Below are 12,519 nucleotides of genomic sequence, written 5' to 3'. Positions count from 1 at the left end.
CCTGAAAGGGTCACACTGGGGAACCTCTGCCTGCTGCCTCCACTGACACCTCAGTGGGGATGAGGGGCTGTCTCTGAAACAAAAGCTGCATTCCTTCCAAACTGCCAAAGAATGGCAGGGAAAGTGCTGGGAGACCCAGCCTTGGGAATGCCTAAGGAACACATTAAAGAGAAAAGGAGTGCCATTACCTTTATGTTTCAGTTTTTATCACTAATGTTACTGTAATCAGCTGAGCTTGAAAGTATTACATCTGCACAACAAATATTGTTTGGAATAAAGGTGAGAAGAAAGTTCAGAGAGGGGGAAGTGTTTTAGTTTGCAATTGGTTTGGACAGTAAAGGAGAAAATTAGATGTATTACTGTATTTAAATTCAGCCCCCAGCCCTGAATGATAAAGAAAGAAATCTCTCCTCTCAGAAGGTGTATTGACTCAACACTGCAAAGAAGGTAAGAATGTTACAGAGCCATTTGAAAGATTTTTTTTTTTTTTAATAGCTATTTCAAGTCAGGGGAAATTGAGTTTTGGGTAATAGCTGCTGTGCTGGAGAAAACATCCCTCTGTGACTGATCACCTGCACTGCAAATCCTAATGGGAAGAGATGAGGGAGGGTGACAAGGGAGAGTGACAAGGGAGCCAGGCAGAGAGAAAGGCTCCAGGAGAGGAAAACAGAAAGAGTGGAGAGCCTTGGGAAAAAGGAAAGCAGAGAAGCAGGGAGTTAGTGAGAAGAAACATGGGCAGAACTGCAGGGGAAGGAGAAGAGGGTGAGTGAAGGAAAAGGCTTTGGCTGGTATGTGCAGGCAGAGCCCAGAAATGGGAGCCAGGAAAGGTCAATACTGCCAGAGCTTCTCCCTCCAGCAGTCCTGAACACAGGGGATGCACATCCAGACATGGTACCAGACGAGAAGAGTGGGCAGGACAAGCACCACTGTCTGCCTGCTGCTCTTCATGTCTTTGCAAGTCACCACCCTGACAGCAGACCTCTCCTGTCCCCAGTGTACCTGCGTGGGCCACCTGCAAAGCTGCAGTCTTCCAGTCAGACCAGGAAGAGTCACTTTCCTTCTGGTGCACTGGAATTTACAGCCCAAGAGATTATAAGGGACAAATTCATCCTCTCTTGTCTTTCTGGGTGTGCCTGGGCTTTCTGAAGCGCTGGACAGAAAACTGTGACATTTGGTGAGGGCTGCATGTGAGGAATGAAGGGGTTTCTACCTTACTAAATCTAATTTTGGCTTTGGGGCAGCCTGGCTCTCGCTGCAAGTCTTTGAGAAGGGAGTGGGATGAAAGAAGGTGAGTCTGGAGAAGCTCCTTGGCTTTAGGGAATGGGTGAATCCCACAGGCTGAGGAAAAGGCTCTCACCTGCACCCTTGGTGGTGACCACTTTGGGTTTGCTGCGAGCACCATCTCCCTTCATGGTGTAGGCGGCCACGGTGATGGAATAGGCAGTCTCTGGCTGGAGCCCAGCAATGATCATTTCCTGTTTGCCAGATGCCAAAGGGAAATCGTGTCAATATTCAGGCCCACACCCAAGAGCAGCTCTCTCCTCCTTGCAGGAGCCTCAGCCCTTTTCCAGCATGCAGGAACACCGACTCCAAGGGCACGAGACACTCTGGGGCTTCTGTGGAAGTGGCAGAGGGGGAGAGCCCTGTTCCCCTGGCGAGGCACTCACAGCTCTGCAAACACAACCTGGCTCTGCAGGGCCCTGTGCAAGGCATCCTCCTCCAGATCTGCCTCTCACACATTCCCTGTCTTCACACAAACCACTTCAGCATCCAAATGCTGTCGCTCCCTTCAAAGCTTTCCTCTCCACTGTGCGGCCTCAGAGGAGGCTCAGAGGTTTCAGGGAGATTACATTTTTTTTCACCATTAGCCCTCTCTTCTCTCCTCAAGAGATATTTTTAATGCTTTCATAATATTAAAGGGATTGCTGGAATGCAATGTGCAAGACGACACATTCCGCTCACGCTAAAGCTCCCTGCTAAATCCCACCCCTCCTTCCCCATCCTCTATCAGCCTCCCCACACCTGGCTCCCAGGAGCTTTTGTTAGAACACTGGCCTCAAGAACAGCCCTTCCCCAGGAGGGATCCAGCCTTTCAAAGGGCTGTGTTGGAAAAGGAACACCCGTGCTAAATCAAACAGGATGACAGCACATGCAGCAGGGTTTTCCCCAAGGCCCCAGAAAGGAGGGAGATGGGAATGTTGTGCATGTTTTATGGCTTTCCCCTCTCCTCACCCCTTTGTGCATTCGATATTAAATCTCAGGGCAGCACTTGGAAAGAATTTGTTAGTCCTGAAAATAACTATTTCCCCTGATGGTGAGCTGGGAGTGGAACAGCAGAACTTTGGAACAGTGGGATTTTGATCAGTGCCTTTGGAGGCTGTCAGCTGCAGGGACAGGTCTGGCTTTTGGAAATCAAGAAAACTGCTCTGCTTTCACGCCTGCCACTGAGTTTTATTAAGATTTTAGGAACGGGGCTTTGCCTCCCTGCAACTCATTCTCCATCCCTCAAAGAGAGGCCACTCACTTGTGCAGGGCACTTGGCAATCCCCAGGAGACACAAACACCACCAGTTTAGTTGTGTGTTACCTCAGAACCCTGTCATTCCAAGAAGAAAATGCTTTCTCCTACTTCTTGGTAGCTGTAGGATTTTGGAAAACATTTATCATTTTAGCAGAAATAGCAGAAACAGCCAAGCTGATTTTAAGGTACTTCAAAAGTAAAAGCACCAATAATGATTCAGTGCTTTGCGTCAATGAGTTTCTAAGAATCTTGGCCCTTTGAGAGTACAAAGCATTTGTTCATGCCATGATAGCTCAGGACTCATGGATTCTGTCCTCCCAGTGCTTCCCAGGCTATCTTTTCCAGACACAGAGGTGTTACAAAGCAGCCTATCTGAGCTCCCTGGTCTGGTTGGGAGCCCCTGGTTGGGAGTGGAACAAAATGGCCTTTAAGGTCCCTTCCAATCCAAACTATTTTAGGATTCTCATATGTTCAAAGCAGCCCCAAATTCAATATGCCATCTGCTTCCCCATGGAGGAGCAGCAGACCCATCTCTCCTTCAGAGCCAAAGGGAAAACCCTGTGGGATTGCTGCGTGCTGACAAACGACACGATCACAGAGGGGCACAGAGCAGTGACAGGGAGGGGACAATGCATGGGAACACCATAAGCAGGCTCTAAAACAGGCACACTTGCACTGCCAAAAAAAAAAAAAAAAAAAAGGAAAAGGAAAATATCACACCACAACAGGAAGTAGGAGAAGGGAAGAGGCAGAACCAGCATGGGAGGATTTTTATGTTTTTACTTACGTATTCAGCAGTGTCATCTGTTTCCCACTGGGCAGAGAACAAGAGAGGTTTGGCACATGAGAATACAAGAGGGGAAAGAAGGGAAAGACAGAGACACAGCATGAGGAAGGAGTCCCTGAGCAAGCAGCCACACAAGGTCAGAAGTTACCAGGCAAGCATGAGGGAAGAAGTAGAGTGGGAGAAATTAGTAGATTCCACTGTGGCCTTGGCCTGAATTAAAAGACTTCCCAGACACAGCAAGGATGAATGCATGGATGGATATTTATCTCAGTGCTGGGACAGCAGTTCATACTCTTCCACAGCAATGTTATCTGGGAGCACAAACAAACTGCAGAGTGACAACCACACCTTGTCACAGGTCCCCATATGGACCTTCTGCAGGGTTACACTGCCCAGGGTGGCTGCATCACCCACCCCTCACAGCCTCGGGGGCTCAGACAGGTGAGCCTGTTGCTGCAGGCCCCCAGCTGGGTAACAATTAGCATTGATGCCATGACTGTAGAAGGCTGATCAATTGCTTTTTTATTATATCATTTTATAGTATATTCTACTATACTATTACCTATATTACAGTAGCAAGAGCTCTCACTAACTAACTAGAAAACCCCTGACTCTCTCTCCTGAGAGTCCCAACACAGCTGTGGATCCAATTGGTCACTGAATCCAAACACCACCACCAGAATCCAATCAAGCAATCACCTCGGGTAAACAATCCCCAAACCACATTCCACATGGGCGCAACAACCAGCAGAGATAAGAATTGCTTTGATTCTCTTCTCTCACAGCTTCTCTCAGGAAAAAAAAATCCTCAGATGGAAGGATTCCTGCTCTCTGTGGCCAGAGAGCTGCTGCCATAGTGAGTCCTTACCTGGGCGTCTGCCAGCATGATGTCCTTGATGTGGGGCAGCCCCCTGGCCTCGCCGTTCTCCATGCGCACATAGTGCACCTGGTAGCCGCGGATCTGGCCGTGCTGGCGGCTCGGCACCGGCGAGCGCCAGAACACCTGGATGGCCGAGGAGTTGAGCACCTCCACCTCCACCTTGCGCGGCGGAGCGCTGGGCACTGCGGGGAGGCAAGCGAGGGGCTCCAGTCACTTGGGGTTCTGGTTGGAGCCCGTCCCTGCTCCTCTGGGATGTGCACACGCTGGATCTGAGCTATGGGAGGACGGGGAGACCTGAACGCCTGAGTATCTCATCACCTGTCACTTGGTCTCTCAGTTCTGTGGGGTTGTGAAGTTCTGTGGGACCTGATCTGCATGGCCTGGACACAGGGATGGTGTCACTGTTTGGTAAGAAATGACACAGAGTCATCAGAAGGCTGAGTGGCATAAAGCACACCTCTTCACTTTGGACAGCTCCTTTTATACACTGTTTTCATCCAGGTAGATTGGTCATTTAATCAATACATTTCACCTGACTGGCTAATTAACAAGACACCCATTTATAAACAATCTTATGAGAATAACAAAAAAAAGAAAAGCTATCACTGTTTATCTCCAGCTCCCTAAAGTCTCCCAGGCCAATTCTGGGAAAACTTATCTAGTTTTCTCGCTCTCTGACTGGGCTGTCACATCCACAGGATGGGAACAGCCCCATCTCATCAGCCAGCCAGCCTTCCACAGGCTCCTCTGTGCCCAGTTTGCTCAGATGGAAGGAACTATTATAGCTCCACATCTCCTTCTGAGGGCAAAGACAATTTCCAGCGAGCCAGAAAAGCCCTGGTCCTGCCTGTGAGAGGATCAGGAGAGGGCTTGTCCTTGGAGCTCCCTCATCTCTCTGGCAGGACAGGGGGTTGGTGGCTACAACCACTGTGGAATCTCAGGACAGAAAATAAGAGGTGTCTTGGATGGAATTTGGGCTGAATCTTTGGAAATACCACTATTACTGCTACTAATCACACAGGGCATGGCAACCTCATCTACCAGGAAATCACACTTTCTGAGCAGGGTACTCTATGTTGCATTTGGATGTGGGCAGAGGCTCAGGGAAACAGGACCAACACTGGGGACAAACCTGTTGCTTTTTAAAAATTCTTTTTATTTGGAATAGGTGAAGAACACCTGAAAATTTTGATTTCCATATGTTATTTACTTGACCTTTATTATTTGAGGTCCTCACATTGAGGGTGTTCCTTTCCCTTCATGCACCCAATCATGCTTTTCCCTGGTTTTATTTTACTGTAGAAATACCAGGAAAATTCAAGTCTCTGAGTGGGGCTACTGAACTGCTGTCACTTAAGACTTTTGAAACTTTAACAGATTCCTCGTTTTTATGACTGACAAAAGCTCTGACTTAAGGAGGAGGTAGTAACAAGGAATGCAGTAACAAGAAACGTGTGGGAAGAACTCTTTAATATTTTAAAACATGTGCTGTCAGGCACAGGGTGGGATTCTTGGGGCTGTCCCATGCAGGACCAGGAGCTGGACTTGGCTGATCCTTGTGGGTCCCTTCCAACTCTGGATATACAATGATTCAAGTTCTGGCAGCAAAGGTTTCCTCAGAGCAAAGGCTTTTAGTGCCTTGGCTGCTCCTGGCTCAGTGAGAGCAGCTTTTCAGGGGGAGTGGTGCAGTCAGAACTCAGAGATATTAAGAAAGCCCCCATACACCCAGAGCAGGAGAACCCTACAGACCCCAGTGCTCAGAGGGCTTGGGGTGATGGCACCAGAAGATGCCACACAGCTCGGACCTTGGATCCCACTCCAGCTCTGGCCTGGCACCACTCAACAGCCATGGAAGGGCCTGGCTGTGTCCCCCACCATGGCAACAACCCCCTCCAGGGCCAGGAGCCCCCCCGGGAGAACCCAAAAAAGCTCACTCACCATCTTCATCCGTGCGCACGATGACCGGCGAGCTCTCCGGGCCCGGCCCCACCTCCGTGTGAGCCACCACGGTGACGCGGTACTCGGTCCACTTCTCCAGGGACTCCAGCAGGATCTGACTGGTGGTTGGGGGGATATCATTCACCTCCTTTAGCTCCGTGTCCTCCGAGTCCAGCGCTCGATAGTGGACGCTGTAGCCGGCCAGGACGCCGTTCTGGCTCTCGGCCGGAGGCGGCCGCCAACTTACCAGAATGGCGGTGGAGCGGGTGCTGACACATTTTACATCTTGAGGGGGGGCAGACGGTTCTACGAGGGGGGAAAATTCAGGAGCGGGAAAGGGAAAGAAGGGAGAAGGGAAGGGGAGGGGGAAAAAAAACAAAAGATGGGAAAGATAAAAGAAAAAAAAAAAGGAAAATGATAACAAAAAAATCTAAAATAAAACGTACAAAAGTTTGGTTTAGGAAGATAAAATTAAAAGAGAAGAGAGCTTTTTGTTGTTGTCTTTTTTTTTTTTTTTTTTTTCCGAAATGAAGAGGTTTTTTTTTTTAAAAAAAAAAAAAAAAAAAGCCAACAGAAATTAAATGGGGCATCAAAACTGAAATGGTGTAAAGCAAAAGACTAAACCAGCAAGCGGGCCAGCCAAGAGGGGTCCTGCTGCTTCCACTAAGCTGGCACCAGCTAAACACCCAGCTGCACCCTATAAAAGCCCTTTCCTTTGGCTCCCTGTTTTACAGCAGCCTGGCAAATCCTGCTCTGGCTGGGAAAGCACTTTCCAACCTCAGTCTCTGGGATCTTGAATTTCTTTGAAGTGATCTATGAAAATTAAGTAAGAAAAGCAAATCTTTTGCCAGGAGGCTTAAATTTAAGAGTCTGTACCTCCAGATGGAAGTGATTAGTTGTCCCCAGACTGGAGGAGGCCAAATCCCACAGTGGGAATGCCCAGGACGCTGCCAAGCCATGGTGTTTAAAGAGGAGGGTTTTGAGAGAGCACTTGCAGAAGGAGGGAGGCAGTGGGTTTGGTGAGGTATTCAGGGATCCAGGGGATTTGCCAAAAAGCAGCAGCAGGTCTAATTCTCACTGCACTCTCTGCCTGAACTACACCAGGGTGTTTCTGCACATCCTGGGAGGAAACCTTGGGAAGTGTGGCCCTACCCAGGCACCTTCTCAGGGTGGCAGCAGACGCCTGTCCAAGGGTGATCAGGAGGTGGGGAAGGTGGAACCTACAGCTCTCCCTTAAAGCTCCTCTGGTTTCATCCCCTGCCCTGGGCAGGAACAGCTTCCACCATCCAGGGGGCTCCTTCCTGGCCCTGAACACTTCCAGGGACTAGACCACATTTCTGCCAGTCACTAAGGACAGCTGATCAGCCCAGGGAAGCAGAATGTGATACATTCTCAAGGCAAATCAATAAATCCAGTATCACCCAACTGCAATAAAGAGCTTTTAACTCTCTGCAGGCAGGGCAGGAAACTGGGGTGAACTCACAAGCCCCCCAGGTATCACCTGCAAGAAGCAATAGATCAGTGCTGGTCACTGCTTCTCATTCCTCTGATGCTTTTTAATCAACAGAAAGCTCTTTCAGTGAGGAATGATTGTTTTCAAACCTCTTACTCCCATTCTTGAGTCAAACCCAGATGTTTAGGCCCAGTTTGCCTTGAGGACTCTGCTAAATCCAGTCACACTTAGCCCAGTTGGCACTGGAGTGAGAGCCACACACTTTCCAGGAGCCTCCAGGAGACAGAGGGAAATGGCTTTTCAAAAAGGGCAGAGATAATCCCTCCACTGCTGTCTGAGCACCCTGCCCAGTAGGACATTTTGGGTGTTTTCCTTCTCTTTTTATGCACTATTGCTGTCTTTAACCTGGTAGAATGACCCCCTTCTCCCCAGCACTCCCAGTGAGGAGGCTGACAAGCCCTGGCCATGGCTGGCCACGCAAAATAACACAGAAGATGTCAAATGAACCAAACCAAAAAGAACAAACTGGAAAATAAAACACAAACCAAGCCAATAATTTAAAACAAAAAGAAAAAACAAACACCAGAAAGGAAATCATAATAATAAAATAATACTGATATAAAAAGTGACTCCTTCCAGAACATTCCCAGTCTGTTTACCTACCTTCCACGTTTCAACTGCTAACTTATAAGACTTTCTTACAAGAGAACAAGAGGAACTGAGCTACGAGGCCAGACCAAGCTCCTGGTGGGTTTCTGCACATGACTGGCTTTTAAAATGCCACTCTGCTCATGATGAGTCCCCCCAAGTCCTCCCCCACCAGCAGAACCCCAGCTATTGCAGAAATGGCAATTTTGGACCCCAATCTGTTCTCTTTTGCTAAACTGTCAGCACAAAGAGCAGGACAGCACATTCCCAGTGACAGATCTCCTTCCCTCTGGCTCTCTCCATCTGCTGTGATTGCTGCACCACCTCTCCAGGACAGAGGTGCACTGCTCATCCCATGTCCCAGAACCAGCTCAAGGATGGTTTCAAGGTATGGAGGGACAGACTCAGCCCTCTCCCACTGCTGCCATGGTGCCATTCCCTTCTCTTTTTTTGTCCTCATCAGAGGCTGGGCACATTAAAATCCACCTTTCCTGCTTAGTTCCAGCCAAAGCCACCAGAGCTGAGAAACCCACTGCAGAGAGGGTCTGACCTGACCTACCCTTCATCCTGCACCTCATTCTGAAAGCCCCAGGAAGCAGAGCTCAGCTCCAGCTGGCACTGGGGTCACTGTCTGCGCTGCCACGCTCGCTCACTCACCCTCTACGCTCCAGCACAGGGACCTACTGAGAGGCCCTGGGGTGAGGCCTCCTTTTGGGATGGTTTTGCACTTTCTCTGGTCAAAAAGGCAGGGTGGGGGGTGGGTGATGGGGGAGAAGGCCCAGGTCCTGCCCGGCCCCCTCCCCGTCACCCCTGGACTGCAGCAGCGGAGGAGAACAGCCAGGGGTGCTGGCTGGCCACGCTGGACACACCTCTGGGAGCTCATGGCACTGTTTCCTTCACAATCCAGCCCAACCTGTGTGACCCTGGGGACGCTGGGGACAGCGCCAGGAGCCGCGGCAGGAGCCCAGTGCCACCAACCCCACCGGGGCTGCGAGCTCAGCTCTGCAACCAGCCCTTCCCTGGGCGGGGAGCCAGGCACAGGCAGGAGCCCCCAGCCAGGAGAGCTCTGCCTTGGCCTGCTGGTTGGTTCCACCAGCGTTTTGGGACCCCTCCCCACCCTCCCAGGGCTCCAGGACGTCCGGGAGTGTCTGCAGAGCCACCAGCGGTGAGCCTGCAGCCACAGGGTGGACTGTATTTGTGAATCTGCTTGAGACCAGCCAGTACTCACCTGAGCTGCACCTTCTACATGCTTTAAAGTTGACTGTCCAAGCCACAAGAATGACCCTTACTGACCTTGCACAATATCATGTTTTTTAACCCTTTAGGTACCATAGACTTTGGGTATTTCATTCACTTCATGTACTGTGAGGAGGGGGACAGGAGGGAGAGTGGAGCTGCGTGGGGGGAAATCCTTCCTTGGGCAGGAACAGAGGGTGAGAAAGCCCCATTGTTCCTCTACATCTGCACATGCACCCACCCTGCCACCCCTGCCTGCTGACCACGCTTTGCCCTCTGCAATTTCTGAGTGGGAGAGTTGCCAGGGAGCCTGGGAAGGTCATGGCTAACCAGGTACGGCAAACCAGCTTCTCCCAGCCATGAGAGTCTGTCAGTTTTACAAGCTATGTCTCTGGTACTTGAAGAGTTAAAACCCAGCCACTTCAAGAAGAAAAAGATACTTTACCTTTAGTTTAATGGATTTTACTTTGGTTATGATGCTCAGGAGGAGCCACCCTGGCAGGGAGGTGCAGGGAGGGGCTGCCACATGCGGGTGGTTGCTGGGAGGGGATGGGAGGAGCAGCGGGAGGAGCAGGGAGAGGCTTTGTCATTCCAGAGACAAGATGCCATCGTGGTGTGACATCGCCCAGCGAGGGACAGGGACGGCAGGGAGCTGGCTCATCGGGTGCAGGGCATGCAGGCAGGCAAGCAGAGAGCAGAAGAGAGAAGAAAGAAGAGGCATGGAGCAGGCCAAGGAGGAGCTGAACGGAAAAGGAGCTGAGGAGGGAAGACACAAAAGCCTGTCCCGAGCCAGAAGGTCTGTGAGCCGAAGGATGTCACCCGGACCAGGGAGAATTGACTCGTTCCTCCAACAGCCAGCCAGGAAAAAATGTTTCACCGTGTTACAGGACACTGACAGCTCCCAGCTGATGTTCTTAAGAGCATTAAATTAACGAGACTCTCCCTATAAAAGCTGAGCTACAGAGAGAGAAACCCGTCCGTGTTCTGGGCAGATGCCAAGTTAGAAAAAGCCCCAAAGCCTTCCCTTTTCCCAGATCCCCTTTTCCTCACCCTTAAGGGACAAATTTTTCACTAAGGCCTACTGCCACCAGCTCCCACACCCCTCTTCCAGCTTGTTTTATTGAACCAGAAAAGCACAAATCCCAGACCATCTTTGCCTCCCATCCCCACAGGTCTCAAGGAGAGAAACCCCTTGGAAAACAGAAGCAGAGTGTAAGTTTAACACTTGTTTTTCAGGTGCTTTCAGTTCATTTCTCCCACCCCACAGAGATGCTCCATCTGACAGTACCACACTGGGATCAGAACCAGCAGATGTGCAGCAGAGTCAGGAAAGGATTTTCCTATGAAACGTAGAGAGAGTATGGAGAAAAAGAACAGAAAGAAAAAAGGGGAAAAACATTTGAAGGAAAGAAAAAACAAAAAATCTTTGAATGGAGTGGAGGCCTGAGAAAGCCTCAGTAAGGAACTGTGTCTATGCAGAAACAGACTCCCCTTTCTTCCCACTCCTCGGGGGACAGAAAGAGAAGGAGACAGGGGAAGGAGAGGCAGCAGGATGTGACAATTAAAAAGCCCAGCCGAGAGCCTGCTGCTCCCCCTTGTTAGGGACTCTGAGGGATGGGAGCAGGGCTCTCCCTCCTCACACTGGTGACCAGAGCCACTTCTGAGTTAGTTCTGCTCCCGGCTACTCCAAACTGCAGCGGAGTGATTTAGTAGAGATGAGAGGAGACAGAAAACACAAAGAACAGCTGCCACAGCCACTCATGCAGTGAAAAAACACCTCATTTAAAAGCAAAGATCTGTGAAAAGCCCAGGTTGAAATATTGCCATCCAGGGTTATTGTCCCCAGGGCAACAGCAAAGGGAGACAATCCATTAAACTAAAACCAGCACGTTTTGAGTTGCATACACTCCATCCTGGTGTCATCAATATCCCCCTCCTGGCCTCCACAGGGCTCCTCTCTCCCGCTCTGCTGGAGCCCAAACGGGACCATTCCCAGAGCTCCAGGCCTTCCTCCCCATGGCTGTGGAGGTGCTCATGGAAAAGAGCATGGGGACTGCTTTCCCCAAAGGCTGGGGAAGGTTGGGCCAGTGAGCAATCGCCTTCCCTTCTCCTCTCCCTCCCGCTTCCCCACCGTCTCCCCGCTCCACTGCTTGTGCCCCTTCCTGACAGCGGCTGGGGCTGTGTGGCACGGGCTGTGGCTGCCATCCCCTGAGCATGCTCAGCACCACGGCCAGCGTGGCCACCACCGAGCCCTCACTGCTGCCACCCCGAGTGGACGGTGCTGCCCGGGCCCCCCAGCACCCCAAACCCCAGCTCTGCTCCTGGCTCACGCCTCAACTCGCTGGACCGGTGAAGGGAGAGGGGAGCAGGTCCCAAAGGTGTCCCCCCCCGCCACTCCCTGGAGCGAAACGCCAACCCCCAGCTCCGTACCCCTGTGCCCACCATCTCTGGCTCCCTGACCGTGGTCCCCTCAGAGAAGGGTGGGAAAGGAGAGACACCTACTAGACTGCAAGGTGCGCTCTCGGACCTCCGGGGTGAAGGCCCCCAGCCCCAGGGCCGAGCGGGCGGCCAGCCGGAAGACATACTCAGTGTTGGGCTTCAGGCCTTCCACCGTGAACGAGGTCGTGGGCTCGAAGTTCTTCAGCACCTGGGATGGGCGAGGGGGTGGGGGGAAGAAAAAAAAATAAACCCAAACAACAGGCAGCAGAGGTGAGGCCTGCCCAGAGACACCTGCCCTGCTCCCCTCGCTCCGACACCGCAGGGAACGGCGGGGCCGGGGAGCTCCTCAGCCTCAACCCTGCTCCAGTTTTGGACTCACCTCCTTGCTGTGGTCTCCCTCCTTGTAGAGGAGCTCGTACTTCACTATGATCTCCTGGCGTGGGGGGCTCCACGACAGCACAATGCTCGTCTCGGTCTTGGCTTCTGCTCGGAAGTTCATCGGCTGCCCGGGAACTGGCACGGAGAGGGAGCCGACGGGGCAGAGGAGGCAAGATGAGAAACAGGAGAAACCACATTAACTTGGCTAATTAGGAGGCTCTTGCCCTGTTTTCTTCAAAG

At 51.3% G+C, this 12,519-nt stretch overlaps 1 protein-coding gene across 6 annotated transcripts in view; it reads right to left on the bottom strand.

Annotated features, from left to right (window-relative positions):
- The window catches only part of PTPRS (protein tyrosine phosphatase receptor type S), a 128,624-nt gene that overhangs the window by 29,408 nt on the left and 86,697 nt on the right, over positions 1-12,519 (bottom strand). For 2 of the 6 annotated variants that reach the window (XM_053999225.1, XM_053999228.1), the window contains exons 9-14: positions 12,281-12,414; positions 11,965-12,109; positions 6,126-6,431; positions 4,176-4,369; positions 3,308-3,334; positions 1,358-1,475 (exon numbers count right to left, since the gene is read on the bottom strand). In XM_053999225.1, the coding sequence (XP_053855200.1) occupies positions 1,358-1,475; positions 3,308-3,334; positions 4,176-4,369; positions 6,126-6,431; positions 11,965-12,109; positions 12,281-12,414 (924 nt within the window). The remainder of the gene's footprint in view (positions 1-1,357; positions 1,476-3,307; positions 3,335-4,175; positions 4,370-6,125; positions 6,432-11,964; positions 12,110-12,280; positions 12,415-12,519) is intronic. The other 4 variants (XM_053999226.1, XM_053999229.1, XM_053999230.1 and 1 more) reach the window with 2 other exon arrangements.

The sequence above is a fragment of the Vidua macroura genome, chromosome 26 (assembly GCF_024509145.1).
Source record: "Vidua macroura isolate BioBank_ID:100142 chromosome 26, ASM2450914v1, whole genome shotgun sequence".
Classification (NCBI taxonomy): domain Eukaryota; kingdom Metazoa; phylum Chordata; class Aves; order Passeriformes; family Viduidae; genus Vidua; species Vidua macroura.
Note: the sequence above shows the minus strand (reverse complement) of the source record. Positions and strands in the feature narration are given on the sequence as shown.